This window comes from Ochotona princeps, chromosome 26, assembly GCF_030435755.1.
Source record: "Ochotona princeps isolate mOchPri1 chromosome 26, mOchPri1.hap1, whole genome shotgun sequence".
NCBI classification, from domain to species: domain Eukaryota; kingdom Metazoa; phylum Chordata; class Mammalia; order Lagomorpha; family Ochotonidae; genus Ochotona; species Ochotona princeps.
In genome coordinates, this window is record NC_080857.1 from 21,470,372 (window position 1) to 21,488,150 (window position 17,779).

Genomic DNA, 17,779 nt, shown 5'->3' on the forward strand with positions numbered 1-17,779 from the left:
AGTTTCTTGTGTTAGCCTCCAGTGGACCCAAGTATTCTCCTTTTCTTCTTGCACTAAGTATTTAGTAACAACTGTATGCAAGAATAGGTCGTCCTTGAAATGTGTTTCTTTTCTACTTTTCCTTTCTATTCTGGTTTGACCAATAGCCATTTATCATTCATACCAACACCTCAGATCTCGGAGGCTTTTGTCCCATGATTTAATGCTAAGGCTCATCACGGGAACACACATAATAGTGTTTTCCTCTCTTTTCTAGAAAGCCACTTTTGATGTAGAAGGGGAGGAGGTTGAGAATAGAGGGAACCACAGGCTCTTGATAGGAGTAGGAGAGGGTAATCCAGCAAGATGGACAGGACGGGGAGGCTAGGGGCCCCAGAATCTGGCTGGCCAACTTGTAAAATCTGGATGGTGTTCAAAGTTTACACCAGGCTTTTATCTGGATATGCTGGATGTTCTCATTGCAGGCTAAGGCGAGGTGAAAGTAACTGGTCCAGGCTGCATGCACCTAACGCCAAGAGGACGTGAGCGTCCTTGAGATACAGGGGATACAGGATTCCTCACCATTTGCTCTGCTTTGGAGGTGGTCTGTGTCCACGAAAACCCACATTGGAATTTAATTCCCAGGCCCAGCACGATGGCTGAGTGGCTAAATTCTTGCTTTGCACGCACCAGGATCTCATATGGGTGCTGGTTTGTGTCCCAGCTGCTCCACTTCCCATCTAGCTCCCTGCCTGTGGCCTGGGAAAGCAGTGGAAGATGGCCCAAGGCCTTGGGACCCTGCACCCACGTGGCAAACTCAGAAGAAGCTCCTGGTTCCTGGCTTCAGATTGGCTCAGCTCCAGCCAATGCGTGGCCACTTTGGGAATGAACTAGCGGATGGAAGATCTTTTTCTCTGTATCTTGTTCTCTCTATAAATCTGCCTTTCCATTTAAAAAATCCTAAAAAGAAAAAAAAATGTAATTCCTAATGTGGTAGTATTGGAATGTGCTGAGGGCGTCAGAGGTGACTGGGTCACAAGGAGTCCACGCTATGCAGGGAGTAATGTTGATCCCATGAGAATAGATTGATTACAAGGAAAGTAAGTTACAGAGCAAGGCCGGAACTTTCCCCCACACTCCTGTGCCAGTGCTCCTGTTCTGTTGCAGCCTCTTCTGCTTATCTACCACACAGAAGCACAGAGTCTAGGAGATGCAGGTCCCTTGCACTTGAACTTCTAGAACAGTGAGGTAAGCAAACCTCGTTCATATGTAAATGAACCAGCCTTAGGTACTTTGCATTTCAGCAGCCAAGACCAAGGACAGCATGCAAGGACACAACTTCCCATACAGTGTGCCAAGAACTTGGACTTCAATATGATAGTCTTGGTTCTTGTCTTAGTAGTTCCACTTGCTAGTTACACGGCTTTGGCCGTCAGTTTGACTCCACTGAGTCTCAGATTCGTCATCAGTTACGTGAAGGTTAAAATAATAACTATCACATTAGATAACATTTATAAACCCAGTCAGGATAGCAAAACACAACTTTGGCAAATAATAGTGAACGGAACTTTCCCATTGCAGGATAAGATTATTCTAGAGAGAGAAAAATGTGAAATTGTGTGGCAGCGCTGAAGGTGTGGATTAGAAGGGAGAGACTGAGGTTGCACAAAGAAGTGACAGGAGGAGATGGGGTGGTGGTGGTGGTTTCCAGTGAGGTCCTTGTCCTGGGTCCCAAGATGTTGGAAATGATAAAATATCCACCTGTCTCTTGGGACACGTAGAAACACTGAAGTTCATTTATAAACAACATAACTAGATAAAAAATGCAGAAAGTGTCTCTGGACACAGGGTGGGGGGTTAGCTGACTGCAGGCTGCCTGCCTCTGCTTAGGGGCCCAGTAATTCCATACCCTCTTGCTTGGTGTGTGGTCCACAGGCCAGCTGCGTAGCCTTATCTGGAACCTTGTTAGAATCTTGGGCCTTGCTCCAGATCCCCTGAATCCCAGTTTAACAAGACCCCTAGGTGATTGATGAGTGTTTGAAAGCTCAGGGGAATGTGTGAGCTGCTGGGATTGTTGAACTCCATGTGTTGCAGACACAGAAAGGGGCCATCCGCTTGGGTATCCCATAATAATCAGCCTGAAGTGGGAGTAGCTCAAAGGGAAGATTTGTTTATTTGTGACAAAAGGAGACAGTGAGGAAGGAAGGTGGAATTTCCTAAAGAAAGTGCTTCCCTTTACCAGGGCATTTACAACATAGGCTGGAGAGGGTGGGGGTGATGTGTCCAGAATGTAGAAATTGGGGAGTGAGGGTTTTTTCCTGCTGAAACAACAGGCATCTGCATGGGTTGTTGTTCAGCACTCTGATTGTGGCTGGTTTCTTGCAACTTTCTTTGGATTATTGGTGGATTCTCCTCCTCTGAGTGCAACATTTCAAAATAAACCTTCCTGGGATACCATCTGAAACACAAACTCAACAGTGTCAGATTCTCCACCACACTTCCCGTGCCCCCTCTTTTGCCTAAATCCTATACTCTTGGTTTTATACCAGGACCAAATCCCAGTAGGATATGTTAAGAACCTGTTTACGTTCTAATTTTCTGAAAGATATAATTATTATTTCCCTTGAAAGAGAGAGATGGGGAAGGGGACAACAGATACAGTGTGTTGCGGGGTGCACAAGATCTCATGCAGCAGTCATGTTCAGGGCCTACCTGTCCTGTCTGCGGGAAGCCAAGAGTCGGAGTACCAGAGTAATGGAAGCATCCAGCGAAGAGAGGGAACCCCTCCCTATTATGAGCCTTTATGGGGACTTGCCAGGGGCGTGATTACATAACAAAGCAATACTGCCTCCTCTCAGGTTCTAGGTGATGATAGGTGACTATCACAGATGGGCAGAAAGGCTTATGTGGGTGAGGAAAGGCATGGCTTCCAAGCTCATAACCCTGAACTAGCTGCCTAAGACCCACAAGAGATCTTCCATCAGCTGGTTCACTCCCAAAATGGTTGCACTGGCCAGAGTTGAGCCAATCTGAAGCCAAGAGCCAAGAGCTTCTTCTGGGTCTCCCACATGGGTGCAGGGGTCCAAGCTCTTGAGCCATCCTCCTCTGCTTTCTCAGGCACGTTAGCAGGGAGCCAGATTGGAAGTAGAGTAGCCGGCGAACAAGCTATTGCCCATTTGGGAGGCTGGCATTGCAGGAAGTAGCTCTACCTGCTTCCCCAATCTAGTGGGGGACAGTGAACCCTATAATTTTAGTTTTTAAAGTAGCTCCATTCTTCACTGGGTGTTTCTTTTTAAGACAGATTTATTGTATTTTTTATTGGAAAGTCAGATATACTGAGAGAAGAAGAGAGAGAAGAAGACCTTCCGTCCAATGATTCACTCCCCAAGTGAAGGCTGGTGTTGTGTCCATCTGAAGCCATGAGCCAGGAACTTCCTACAGGTCTCCCACGTGGGTGCAGTGTCCCAGTGCATTGGGCCGTCTTCGACTGCTTTCCCAGGCCACAAGCAGGGAGCTGGATGGGAAGTGGAGCAGTCGGGATTAGAACTGGTGCCCATATGGGATCCCGGTGCATTCAAGGTGAGGACTTTAGCCACTAGGCCATGGCACCGTGAGCCCTCAGCTTTTGTTTAAGTAGTTGTTATGCATAAACCACATCACCAACAACTTTGACATTTCAAAATGCCTGCCCTTGAACACACCACACACATTCTTTTTTTCCAAAAGCTTATAAAAAATGCATTTTATTGGAAAATTACACATGGATTTAAGAAAAGTTTGGCATCAAAATAATCTTTTACTTCTAATTTCCCCTAACTTTTGGGAGTGTGTGTGTGTGTGTATTGTGTGTGTGTGAGTGTGGGTGCATCTGTGGGTATAGCACCAGTAATAGCACGAATTTTGATCAGCAAATTCCTCTACTAGTGGCTTTTCTAGATAACTCCTAATGCATACTTTGTATTAATAATGTTATTAAAATTTTCCCTATTGTCACTTGTCAGGGAATGAGGAAATCAATTCAAGCAAACTCCAGCATCCTGCAGGGAGACTTCAGATCTGTTTGTATGAACCTGGGAGGACTGAAGGCCAGGGGAGAGAAGGCTTCCTCCGTGTCCATGTCCTTCTCTGGATACATTGCTGCTCTCTGCCTAAGTTCCTCACCTACAAAGCAAGCAAATGATGCCCAAACAGGGTCTTCTTAGCTCCTTTTGCTTCTCCGGTTTCTCTGAGTTCTAAAGAGATTCTGTGCATTGGACTACTGTGGTGACATAACAGGCTAATCCTCCATCTAAGACTATGATATCCCAAATAGGTTCTGGGTTCATGTTCTAGTTACACTACTTCCAATATAGCTCCCTACATACGGCCTGGGAAAGCACAGGAGGATGGCTCAAGTCCCTGGGCCGCTGCACCCACAAGAGAGACCCAAAAGAAACTGCTGGCTGCTGACTTTGTATTGGCTCAGGTCCAGCCATTGTGGCCATCTGGAGAGTGAATCAGCAGATGCAAGATGTCTCTCTCTATCTCTCTCTGTGTGTAATCCTGCCTTTCAAATAAAAGTAAATAAATTTTAAAGAAAGAAGCTTGTGCAAACCTGGACAAGCGTAGGATTAGACCCAAGCTGGGACAGTGAAGCTAAGTGGCTCAAAAGGTATCTGTGGTTTCAAGGAGTAGACTCAAGTGTGGAAGGGGAACAATTCAGCCCTTCTACAAGCTCAAAGTCAGCCCCAATGGACCTGACTTCACTCAGTTACCTCATGCTCGAAGGTTACAGTTTGACCCACACCAGATGAGGTGTCGGCACTTTGCTTACATGGAATTATGTACTAAAAAGGCCATTGGCATGCCTTTTAAAATCTCTGTTTCCTTTAAGATAGCTCCATCCAGTCTTTCATGTACCTGTAATTATGCCTGATAGTTAGATAATCCACCCCCACTGCCATTCTCCCATCTTCTCACAAAACTGAAAGAAGGGGCCCCGGCGGCGTAGCCTAGCGGCTAAAGTCCTCGCCTTGAACGCCCTGGGATCCCATATGGGCGCCGGTTCTAATCCCGGCAGCTCCACGTCCCATCCAGCTCCCTGCTTGTGGCCTGGGAAAGCAGACGAGGACGGCCCAATGCACTGGGACCCTGCACCTGCATGGGAGACCCGGAAGAGGTTCCTGGTTCCTGGCATTGGATCGGCGTGCACCAGCCCGTTGCGGTTCATTTGGGGAGTGAATCATCGGACGGAAGATCTTCCTCTCTGTCTCTCCTCCTCTCTGTATATCTGACTTTGTAATAAAAAAATAATAAAAAAAATCTTTCAAAACTGAAAGAAGAACCTTTTCCCACTTTTGACCCAAGTCAAAATCCTTATGCGCATTAATCCACATGAACAGGTGCATAGGACAGGGAGGACCAATTCTGTCTTTGGGTAGCTAGGACAGCTTACTATGTGATTTTAGGTTATTAGAACTGTGAGAGGCCATATAATCTTTCAGTGATTCTCAAGTATCAGTGTATGAACCAGGATCAGAATTTTAGCTCCTGAAAAAATAGGTTTTCAGATTTCGCCATCTGTGTTTTTTTTTTTTAATGCTTGCTGGGTGATTCTAATACTCTGAACGTATTTCTGACAAGTTCTGAGTCCTGCAGCTAAAGATGGCAAATCCAGCTGCAGGAGTCTTTGGTTACACATTGTACACATACCTGCATTTCTTTGCGTCTTCTCTCCCTTCCCCTCACTTCCCTTCCTCTTTTCATTTCCTTTTTTTCCTCCCATCCACTTTTCTTTTTCCTTTCATCCTATCTCTTCTCTCCCCCTTTCCTTTTCTTGTATTTATTCTAACTGAAAGAGAGACAAACAAAGATGAAGGCAGGCTGTGGGGTGAAATTTCTCACCTGCTGGTTCACTCCCTGAATGGCCACAACGGCCAGGCCTGGGCCAAGTTGAAGCCCAGGGGTCTGGAACTCAGTCTGCATCTTCTGTGTGAGTGGCAGGGGTGTGAGTATCTGAGCCTTTACTTGCTGCCTGCTAACATGTGCATTGGTGGGAAGCTGGATCAGAAGTGGAGACAGGACTTTCCTAGGGCCCGTTATCTGGGATGGGGGTGTCTGAAGCAGCGACAGTGTGGTACGCTGTTGTAGCACGCCACCTGTGCTCAGAGTGGCATCTTAACAGTCGTGCCAGATGCCTGTCCCCTTCTCTGCATTCCTAAGCTCACATGTGTCAAAGAAAGAAACCCTTGAAACTCAACCAAAAGTAACCCAAAAGTTAGAATCCACAAGGCTCGAGTCCAGGCGGAGATGTAGATCTCCTAGGCACTGTCAGAACTGCTGTGCCAAATGCCTGCTTAGCCGCTTTGCCTATTTTTCAAAAAAAAGATTATTTGGAAAGCAGCACAACAGAGAGAGACGGAGACAGAGAGAGAGAGAGATCTTCTGTCCACTATTTCACTTCCTAAATGGCCACAACAGCCAGGTGTGTGCTAGGCTGAAACTAGAAGTCAGAAGCAGCTTCATCCTGCTCTTCCACATGTCAGAAGCCCCCAAACCTAGGCCATCTTTGGCTGTCTTCTAGGAGCATTAGCGGGGAGCTGGATTGCAAGTGGAGCAGTTGGAAATTGATCTGGCACTGATATGGGATCCTACTGTGCCGTGATGCTGGGCCCTGTCTGTTTTAAAAATTTGTTATTGAAGCTGGTAGCATGTTTAAGCCTGTGGCTGCACAGCTCCTGATGCAGCTCCTACTGATGTACCTGGGAAGCAGATAAGCCAAGTGCTTGGGCCCATGGGTACTCATGTGGAAGATAAGCTTGGAGTTCTTGGCTCATGGCTTTGGCCTGCACCACGCCTGGACGTTACAGCCATTTGGGGAGCGAAGCAGCAGATGAAAGGACTATCTCTCTGCCTCTCTCTACTCTCTGTATCATTTTGCCTTTCAAATAAATCTTTCTTTTTAAAACTGAGATGTCATTTCATTATGAAGTTATAATCATTCTTTACATAGTCTAGAGGCAAGTCCCTTATTAGATACATAACTGAAAAAAACTTTTTCCATTATCTGAGTTGTCATTTCTTGAAGATGTCCTTTGAAACACACATATTTTAATGAAGTCCATTTAGCTATTGTTTTCCTCTGTCGCTTGTACTTTTGCTGTCATATCTTTAAAAGTTCACCCAATCCATCACCATTAAGATTTACATCTATGTTTTTATCTAAATATTTTATAATTTCAGCTTTTACATTTTGATCTTTACCCATTTTGAATAAATTCTTGTATATGGTGTGAGGAAGGGGGTCTCCCTTCATTCTTTGACACATGACTATCCAGTTGTAGAAATCAGTTCACAGGGCCCAGTGCGATAGCATAGGGGTGGAATCCTTGCTTAGCATGTGCCACCATCCCATATGGGTGATGATTCGGGTCCTGGCTGCTCTACTTCCCATCCAGCTCCCTGCTTGTGGCCTGGGAAAGCAGTAGAGGACGGCCCAAAGCCCTGGGACCCTGCACCTGCATGGGAAACCTGGAAGAAACTCCTGGCTTCTAGCTTTGGATCAGCTCAGCTCAGCTGTTGCAGCTATTTGGGGAGTGAACCGGCAGATGAAAGATATTTTTCTCTGTCTCTCCTTCTCTCTGTAAATCTGCCTTTCCAATAAAAATAATTCTTTAAACAGTATAAAAATTCAAATTAATTTTATTTGATGGATAGACACACATTTTCTCTCTTTCTCTCTCTCTCTCTCTCTCTCTCTCTCTCTCTCTCTCACACACACACACACACACACAAAGGGAGGAAGAAGAATCTTCCCCAAATGCCCACAACTGGAGAGGGATCAAAACTAGGAGATGAGCGCTTAGTCTGGCTCTGCCATGTAGATGGTAGGGACCCAAGAACGCGAGCCATCACCTGCTGCTTCCCAAGTTGTGCACTGGTGGGAAGCTGCAAGTGGGAGTTGAGTGAGGACTAAGGCAGGGAGTATGGGGCATGAGCTTCTCAAGCAGCATCTGAACTAGTATACCAAATTCCAGCTTCGTATCACAAATCTTGATGAACTTCTGATTATACTCAGGGAAAACACATGCAACCGTTCATTTGCATTCTCTATAAGGGAATCAGATGGAATGTAGGCTGCAGGATCTTATGTGATTTTTAAAATTCTTAGCCCTACAGAGTTGTAAAGGTGCCATCTGGGCAAAAAGACGCAGGAAAAAAGCAACACTTACTCCTGATGACTGCCTCAGATATTTTCACACCACATACAGGAAAAGGAGTGGCAGGGCATCCCGTGGACCCTTGTCGGAAGTTCACTCATTTCTCATCACTCCTGCTCCACTCTGTTGGCATCCCTTAATCAGGAAAATCCTTCTGGACCTTCCAGGATTGGTATAGATGCTCCTTTGTGTGTGTGTGTATGTGTGTGTGTGTGTGTGTGTGTGAGACTAGAAGGTAATGAAGGCATTTCCTTGTTTCTTATTTCTTAGGAAATACATCTGATTTTACAGTATATGTATTTATCTATAACTATACACACAGACCTTAGAGATGATGCTTTTATGTTTTGGTTCAGTGGAAGGAGTATCAAATTTATTCCTAGGAACTGACCTCAGTTCTAGTGCTGGCTTTGCTACCTTTAAGTTATGTGACTTTGAATAAGTTATTTAGCCTTTTTTTTTTTTTTTTTTGCTTCATCTCTTATCTGTAAGACAAGAGGGTTGAACCATTGGGCTTTAAGATTCCTTCCAGCTCCAGGGTCCTTTAAAACTTTATAAAGAAAACTTATAAAGAATTTTAAAACTTGAAGACTGAGGCAAGTTTAGGTTTTAATGCAGGATCCCTAGACAGCCTCCTATTCTGCGTGAGTATTAATAGCCTAGAATGGGACTTTTCATGCCTCCCCTGCCTCCCCTGTCCTGGGCTAGTGGGAAGAGAGTGGGTGGATTTTGGGAATAAGGGAGTGGAGCACCTCAACCAAAGCAGCTGCAGGAGGATAATGAGACCTCCCAATAAGTCTCATCTTCCTAGCCCTGGGGCATAGGATGTGGACACCAAGAACCTGGAAGGAGACTGGGCAATGCCCGTTCTAGTTCCTGATACAAGCTTTTCCTCGTTGGCCTCTGGGTAGATTCTCCAGGAGAAAATTGTGCTGATCTTGGGATGTAAGTAGAGGACACTTAGACCGACAACCATTAGAATTATGGCAGGTGGTTTCTGGAGAGGGTACGGGGTAAGGAATGAGGCTTCCTGCACCTCCTGACCAACTCCCCTCATTCCCATCAAGCACTCCCCTATTGATTAGAGTAACCTAAGAGTCTGCTGGAAGTTCTCCTCCATCTAAAGGGCTGTGTGTGTGAGTGGAAGGTGAACGTACAAGTGTGAGTGGCTACGTTACAAATGAGAAAACTGGGGCCACAGAGGGTGAGGGAAGTGGATGTCCATTATGGCCCTAAGTGGGGAGAGAGCTGTTTCTTAATGTTTTCAATACCTTCTTAAGGGAAATAATATTGTCTCCATGAATAGACAAGGAAAATCAGGGTCAGGAATATTAAGCAACTGTCCTACAGAGATAAACCTAATAGAAAGATGGTGCTCAAACAAAGCTGCATGTATCCACTCCAAAGGTCACGTGCTTTGAAGTTGGCCTGGGTCAGCAGAGGCCCTTGACTTGGCTGGTCAATAGAAGCTCTTCAGCACAGCCAAAAACTCGTGTTATCTTGAACTTTATGCCTGTGAATTTGATTCAGTGAGCCTAAGGCATAGCCTGAGAGTTGTACTTTCAAGAAGCAATTGCAGGTGGCTCTGAAGTTTGGAACATACCAGGCAGGCTTGTCTGTGGCTTCCTTTCTGACTCGCCTTCCTCCCAAAGTAGGGATCTAGTTAAATTCTGTACTTACCTCCAGTCATTTTTGCTGCTGAATCTATTATTCAATGGTGCTAGGCATCTGACTGCAAAGATGAACAGACCACAGTGCCTGCCTTTAGAAATATCCATGCACTGAGAGACATGAGATCAAATACCCAACATGATGTAGCAAATGCTAGGCAGAGGTAGGCTTGCGTTGCTTCAAGTGTGCAAACTAAGGAAGGCCTGCTACTAGCTGACTCTAGGTCAAGACGCAAAGGAGTTAACAAGGCAAAGAGACAGTTGGAGATGAGGAGTGGCTGATTAGACAGACGGAGGAGCATGGACAGGCCCAGATGGCTCAGGGAAGCACCCAGAGTTGTGTGCCAGAGGGCCAATGGGGAACCTGGAAGTCAATGGGAGGAAGTGCAGGGCTGGCCTGTGTGGACTTTGCCTCTGGTCCGACAGGTGCTGAAGTACTACTAAAAACTGGTAAGCCAGGAAGTGACAGGATCAGAGTTTGCCTTAGCATGATCACCCTGATAGAAATGAGAGCATGAACTGTAGGCAGAAGCTGGCAAAAGAGGAACAAATTAATTGCAGAATTAAGAATTTATGTATATCGAAGAGCACCATAAACAGAATATGAAAGCAAAGCACTTGAAAAGCATATTTGCAGCATTTCTTGACAAAAATAATATTCTTCATAAAATTACAAATTGATAATTAAGCATACCAATATCAAAGAAATAGAAAATTCACAAAGAAAGAATACAAATGGTCAATAAGCATACGAAAATGTTATTCACTTCTATCAAAGAAAGTTAAAATAACAAGCTGAAATATCATGGAGATACTATAATTTTTGCCTGTGAAATTGTAAGAATTTGTTAAGTGACTACTACCGAGAGTTAAGACACAGGGGACAGTCCCAAGGTTGCAAATACAGAGTGTTTGGGTACAAACTTTCCAGAGGAAGGGCAGATGGTAATGTGTATCAAAAATTCTTAAAAATAGTCTAGCAATTTCCTTCTTGGATTCTATCCTAAGGAAATAGGCATGTGTGTAAAATTCAGTTACAAGAATGCCAGTTGCAACATTATTTATACTCCGCATTGGGACTAAGTGACATAATCACTATTTGAGGATTGATGACAAAATGAGGGCCTGTCCATAGAATGAAATGTTTTTGGAAAAGTTTGACAGAAAGTGTTCATGACCTATGAAGTGACATGAGCAAAACATGTGCCTAATGTGCTACCATTAAAAGAACATACTATGTATATATATATAAATGAATGAAACTACATCCTGGCATTTAGGGCAGAGAAATGATTACCTTTTGACCAGATAGATTTTTGTATTTTTGGATTTTGTTTCTATGCACATATAACATGTTGTAAAATATAAATACACTTTGAAAAGTTATTCAAGAGCATATATAATATGGCTGGGTTTATTTTTAGAATAACAACAAATGTGCATGTATATTTTTGTGCTCATACCAAAATGAACTAAAAGATGTATCTGAATAGATAAAAATACTTGCCTCAGGTGGCAGGATTATGGTGGAATTTTGTACTTTTTTTTCTCTTAGTCTCCGCCCCCCGCCCCTAGAAGTTCTACAATACACACATGACAGTTTCACAATAACTCAACAGATGTACATGTTTCCTCCCAGTTCATTACAAAAGTCCAGGCTGAAGGTGACAGGGCAGGCCAGACCCGTGAACAGTGTTCTGTCTCTACAGAAGTGCTCTCTGCAAACAAAGTGTGGAATGAGATCCCAGGCCCAGTGTTTGGGAGGGGCAGGGAGAGGCAAGTGTGAGGTTTGGGGAGGTGAATGCATTTGAATTTACTTAGTGGCTCGCTGAAGTTTCTGTTGGACAAATGCACAGGAAATTCAGCCCTCTCACTCCCAATACCACCCACTACCCCAGGCAGTTCTTTTCTTTGGGTTTGTTTAAGCTCAGGTCACAGTGAATGGAATCCCAATAAGCATGTCTCTCTAAATCACTAAGCAAGCAGACGGCCTCTACTCTTGTCCCATGAGGTTCTGAGAGGCTGTTCTCATCTAGCTGTGTTTTTTTTCCGGCTCTTCTTGGGATGGCAACAGTTTCATTTCTAACTGTCCAGCCCTGTTCCAACACTCACTGGAACAAGACCTCTCTCCAGCCTCCCTTGGGAAAGTCAGCCTGTGCCCTTGCTGATGCTTGAGGACAAAGGAAGAATCTGCCCATTGGAATGGATGCTTTAAGCCACTCTAAGCTCATCTCCACTCTTCCAATCCAAATAAACTTTCTAGGCAGGAGGCTTGGTGATGGGACAGTTACATCTCCTTGATGATGCTAGACCTCAGAGAAGTTTGGGGTTGGGAGCCTGTGAAGCCATTTGAAGGAAGAGAGCAGAGAGAATGTGGAAATTGAAATAATGTATCCCCTGCAACTGCAGGTCTCTGGCTGCTGCTAGTGGAGCCTGCTGGGGGAGGTTGTGCACATGCAACCTGTGCTGCTGGCTCCTGGGTCCCTCAGCAGCAACTGAACCCTGCAGCCCTGGAGCTCTGCTGAAGAACCGTCTGTAATTCACTTCCACTTGCTGAGGTTTCCTTGCAGTTTCTACTTGTAACTGGGATGAGGAATGCTAGGTGGGCTGTTAGCATGTTTCCTGCCCCCATGAGCCCAGAGACTGAGCAATGCACAGTACTGGGTCTCCGCATTTTTCCCCTGGCCTGTCACTGCTCTGACCAATGGATTCCAGTCTGTTGTCTTTTTTCCTACCTTGGGTGAATACTGAGGAAGCCTGAGTGCTGCTATTGGTATGGAGAACACTGCCCAACCTCGTCCATACTGTGCACAGTAGTCACTGCCCCACAGAACAGGTATGGAGAGGCAATTAAATATGATGTAGCTGTCCGGGCTCTAAAGTTAGAGACCTAGTTCAAATCCCAGCCGCGCCATTTCAAGGGCACACATCCTCTTGGTAGCTCATCTTTGTTCTCTTGTCCATCAAAAGGGCAGAATATCCCACAGAGCAACTGCATGAAAGAAATGAGATTGTACATGTAAAGGTCTGAAGATAGTGCATTTAATAAATCCTAACTATGAACATTATTGCATCTGTATATAGTTTAGTTTTGTACAATATTGTCTCTTTCACTAATCACACGAAAAATACATGAAAGTGCTTTGAAAAATCTTAAGCATCATATAAATCAAAGGTGTCATTGGTAATAATCTCATGTTAGTATTTCTCAACTTTTCCATTTCCTTGAAGACTGGGACTCACATCCTATGTCCCACAGCAAATTGCACAATCACGGGCAAACAAAAAGCCCTCAGTAAATGTTGCTTGTTTAACTGAAGCAATATGGCATAGCATAAAGAGCATAGATTTCAGGAGACTAGGCTGGGATAACATTAGTTTAAGGCAGGACAGCCAGTCTGCAGTCACAATTTATTCAACAAATATTTGTTGAACGCTTTCTACATGCATGATAATGAGTCCAGATAACTTCATTTAAAAGAGGCTGTGCAGGTTTCCACAAAACCAAGCCTCTGGGCAGTCTCCATGATCCCAGCCTGCTCTTGAAAGCACAAAGGCTGCAGTCAACACTGGACGAGGGGCCAGATGCTTTGGGGGGACGCCCCATCCTGCCTGGCTATACGTAGTTCTAATTGAGACTTGGAGGAGGGACTGAAAGTGAGTTGTGGGCTGCCTCCAACAGACCAGACAGGGACTACTGTGTGTGGTTTTATTTCTATTTACACCTAGTTAGTCCACAGCTCAATCCTCTTGCCTAAACAATGCACTTCTCCCAGCAGCACACCCCTTCCTTCATCTTCATGGTTCACCCTGCTCCAACCCTTGGCCCACTTCACCCTGCCCATCTGCTGTCAGCTGCCTGTTGGCAGGGCGTCATGGGAATGGTATGTATGGTCACCAGAGGGCACCGAGAGTGGGCTTGGTGGCATGTGACTCCTGGCAGTCTTGGATCCCCGAGACGGGGAGAAGAACGCATGAGCCAAGACAACAAGGGAGGGAGGGTGGCAGGGGCTGAAGTGACTAGGGGCGTGGGGGAATTCCAGTGCACAAATTCTTGGACTTTATGTTGGCTTAGCCAGCACTTCTGGTTTTGTCCCAACCCTGACTACTTCAGTTGCCTTGAGATGCTCTGGTCTGTCAGGAAGCTGTAGAAGCGTCCAGGCCATGGGCTCTGTGCCTGCTGCCTTTGGAACGATGCACCTGCCAGGCTCCTCCTCTGTCAGATGTATTGGCCAAGGTCAGAGCCTCAGTGGGCATTCCCAGCCTGTGAGGTTCCTCTCTAGCTGTCCCGGCAGAAGTTGGGCCCCTGTTGGTCACTGGCTGAACTACTAGAGAAAAGGGTGTCTCCATTTCCTGGGGCACCCCACCAGATCCCACATGTGCTTTTCTTCACACTGAGTGTCGACGAAGAGTCGGGTGAGAAGTGAGCTGGAAGAAGTGAGGACAGGAGGAGCTCTCCACAAATGGTGCCTGGATGTCCCTGGTCACACGTGGGCACAGCTCTGGAGAAGGCTCCTGGTTACATGGCTTCTTTCTCTCTCTGGGAGCACCTGCTGAGCTTCATCTCCGTCAGCTGGATATACCGAATCACATTGGTGTCTGTGAGGAGAGAAACATAGCTTAGGGAACAGCTAGTAAGGAACTATTGCCTTTGCAGAGGATGATTCAAGCTGGACCTGCAGATCACAAACTGGCCAGCCTCCCTCAGTCGAGGGCCCTTCTGCCAACCTGCTGTGGGGCTGAGAGGCATCAGCTCTGGCCTTCTTCCTACCTGCCCTTAGCCAATGTGGACGGGCCACAGTGACCCAGGGGACAGACAAGAGGGAGGGGAGGAGAGAATTACTCCCTTATTTCCATGTAGCAGTAAGCCCAGTGGTTTCTGAGTCAGCAGTCAGTTGAGACCACACTTGGAGTTGAACCTCAGGCAGGTTACCCACTTCTCTGAACCTAATTTTTCACCTGCAAGAAGTAACCTCCAGGGATTGGTGGTCTGGTGGTAGAATTCTTGCTGCTCACAAGAAACAACCACCACTTTCCAAGGCCTATTCTGAATCAGGGTTTGAACCTTTATCTCATGTACTACTCACTGTAATCCTGCAGGGGAGGCGGATCACCCTTGCTTTGGAAAAGAGTTGACTGGGACTCGGAGAGATGAAATTAGTTGCCCAAGGAATCACACAACCAATGATGTGTCTGACCCAAACCTGCTTCTCCTAGAGACAAGAATGCATTCCTCAAACAATTGCTATGAGGCCCAAAACAGGTAGGTCTGAAAATGCTTAACACAATAGTTCATATTCGTTAGTTGGAGGTATTATTTTTTATTATGAAAAGTTGAAAATGACTTTGCTTACTTTAGTCTTTATAAGCAGGGTCAGAAAACCCTCTGTCTGCAAAATGGGCCAATTCCATTGCTGAAATTAGGGAGCAGCTAAATTAGAATTTAGCATGGTGATCAAGATGCCAGTTAATACAGTGGCATCCCTTATCGGAGCATCTGGATTCGATTCCTGGCTCTGGCTCCTGAATCCAGTTTCCCGCCAATGTAGACCCTGGAGTCGGGGGCAGCAGTAATGATTCAAGCAGTTGAGTTTCTGCCATCCACACAGGAGATCCAGACTGAGTTCCCAATTCCTGGCTGAGGCCTGAATGATACCTGATCTTGGCTATTTTTGGGCATTCAGGGATGAACCTGCAGATAGAAGATTCTCTCCTTTTCAAATTAAATAAAAAAACATATTTGTATATTCTGTTTCACTAACCAGTTGTGAGCTTCATAGGTAGAGACTGTCTTCCCATATTTATCCTTGGTGTCAGACAGTGATCTTGGAATATGGTGCAAATTCAACATGCATTTATTAAATGAGACAGCTGGAAAGACAACACATCTGTCCCTTCTTTGAAAAGAACAGCTACCCAAGCTCTCTGGTGCCCAGATCCAGGTGATGGCAAGGACTGTGTGCTTGCCTCATTCTAGGACCTGGCACACCCTAATTTGACCCTGTGTTTGTCTCCACCCAGCCCAGCCAGCCACAAAAGGTGTCTGCCTCATGACGGTGCTCCAACAGCTCCAGAGGGAGGTGGCAGGAAGCAAAGGGCCTTTGCTGCCTTACCTGTTGGCTGTCTGGTCCTCGCTTCTCTCAGGTAGTAGAGTGCTTTGTCATAATCTCCAAGGTGGTAGAACGCCACACCAGACCGGTACAGGGCCTTGAAGTTCTCGCCTTCCTTCTTCAGGACCTTGAGGCAATACTCCTTGACTCGCTCATAGTTTACCAGTTCAGCCTGGAGCAGGCAGGCTATGGGAGAAGGGAGGAAAAAGCAAATGCCAACCACACAAAAGCAACAGGCTCTGAACATCTCACCGGAGAAGGCTGAGTGATGTCAGGCTCCCACTGGCGTTTCTGCCATGGGGTTTTCATCTAATAACTCTAGGCTCCAGGACTAGTTGATGTGACCTTGAGCCAGTTATTAACCTTGTGCTGTGGGTTATTTCCCCCCCAACAAAAATTATGCCAAAGTTTTAAGCCCCCAGGTCCTGAGAATACGAACTGACTTGAAGGAAGGGTCTCAACGATGATTTTTTCCCAGAGTCCTCAACACCCACCAATGCCTTGGTCTTGCCATTCCCAGCCTATAGAACTGTGAGCCCAGGCTTTTAAGCCACCCAGCTTGTGGCACATGGTTAAAGCAACCCTGGGTATCAGCTACCAGAGGCAAAATAACAATGCCACTTGATTATTTATTGAGTGTTTACCTTCTATTGATGCTTATCCTGTGTATTACTTAAAGGAATTCCCAGAACACTTTGATGGAGGTACTGTTATTCTTCCCATCTCACACACGAGGGAGCTGACACCCACAGAGTTTTCAAAATTTCTCACAGTCATGCAACATGAAAAAGGTAAGGATAAAACGGAAACCAAAATTGTCCAGCTCTGAATCCAGATACTTCCTTATGAAGTTGCTGGGGGAATTATACAACCATGGCCATAAAGTACATAACAGAGAGCTTGGCACACAGACAGCACAAAGCTAGTTCACATTCTTATCATTCCTTTCAGTCCTGTCCCAGTGGTACCTGCCTTGGGCCACTGGCAACCTCCTTTTCATGCATCTCTGGCTTCTGGTGGGGGAGTGGGCCGCTTGCACAGGCATGCCTCTACACAGACACTGCATCTGGAGCAAGAGGACGTGGAGGCACAGGGTGCCCATGGCGTGGACCTCTCCCCAGTCCATGAATAGCCATCCTTGAGTGAGCCATCTCCCTCCCTCCCTCTCTCCCCCTCTCTTTGTTTCAGCAGCTCTGAGCCACAGGTGAAGGGCCACAGTTGACAATGGCCTTGGAGGGTTGTTGAACCATTAGAAAGTGACCGGAATTGTGTGCCATGGGCACCTTACACGATCCCAACCCTGCCAAACGACCTGTTTTCCATTCAGTCACTCAACTATTTGCTTTTAAAAGTATTTACTTTTGGGGGCTGGCATCATGGTGTAGTATGCTAAACCTCAACCTGTAGTACCAGCATTCTATATAGGCACTGGTTTGAGTCCTGGCAGCTCCACTTCTGATCTAGCCCTGCAAATGGCCTGGGAAAGTTAGAGGAGGGATCAGGTCCTTGATCCCCTGTACCCATGTAGGAGACTGGGAAGAAGCGCTTAGCTCCTGGTTTCAGACCTGTTCAGTTCTGGCCATTGTGGCCGTTAGGGAGTGAACTAGTGAATGAAAGCTGTATCTCTCTCATCATCCATCTACTAGTTCATCTCCTAGATACCCACAAGCCAAAGCCCGGAGCCAGGACTCCAGCCACCAGGAGCCAGGACTCCAGCCACCTCTTGTGTGGATAGTAAGAACTCAAGCATTTGAGCCATTATTTGTAGACATCCAGTGTTTGTATTCACAGGAAGCTAGAACCAGGCATAGAGCTGGGACTG

The 17,779-nt window shown here is 45.9% G+C and overlaps 1 protein-coding gene across 1 annotated transcript in view; it reads right to left on the minus strand.

Annotated features, from left to right (window-relative positions):
* Nucleotides 1–14,299: 14,299 nt before the first annotated feature.
* The window catches only part of TTC9 (tetratricopeptide repeat domain 9), a 29,181-nt gene continuing 25,701 nt past the window's right edge, over nt 14,300–17,779 (minus strand). The window contains exons 2-3 of the mRNA XM_004584434.2: nt 15,961–16,143; nt 14,300–14,446 (exon numbers count right to left, since the gene is read on the minus strand). Coding sequence (XP_004584491.1) covers nt 14,367–14,446; nt 15,961–16,143 — 263 coding nt within the window. The 3' untranslated portion in view covers nt 14,300–14,366. The remainder of the gene's footprint in view (nt 14,447–15,960; nt 16,144–17,779) is intronic.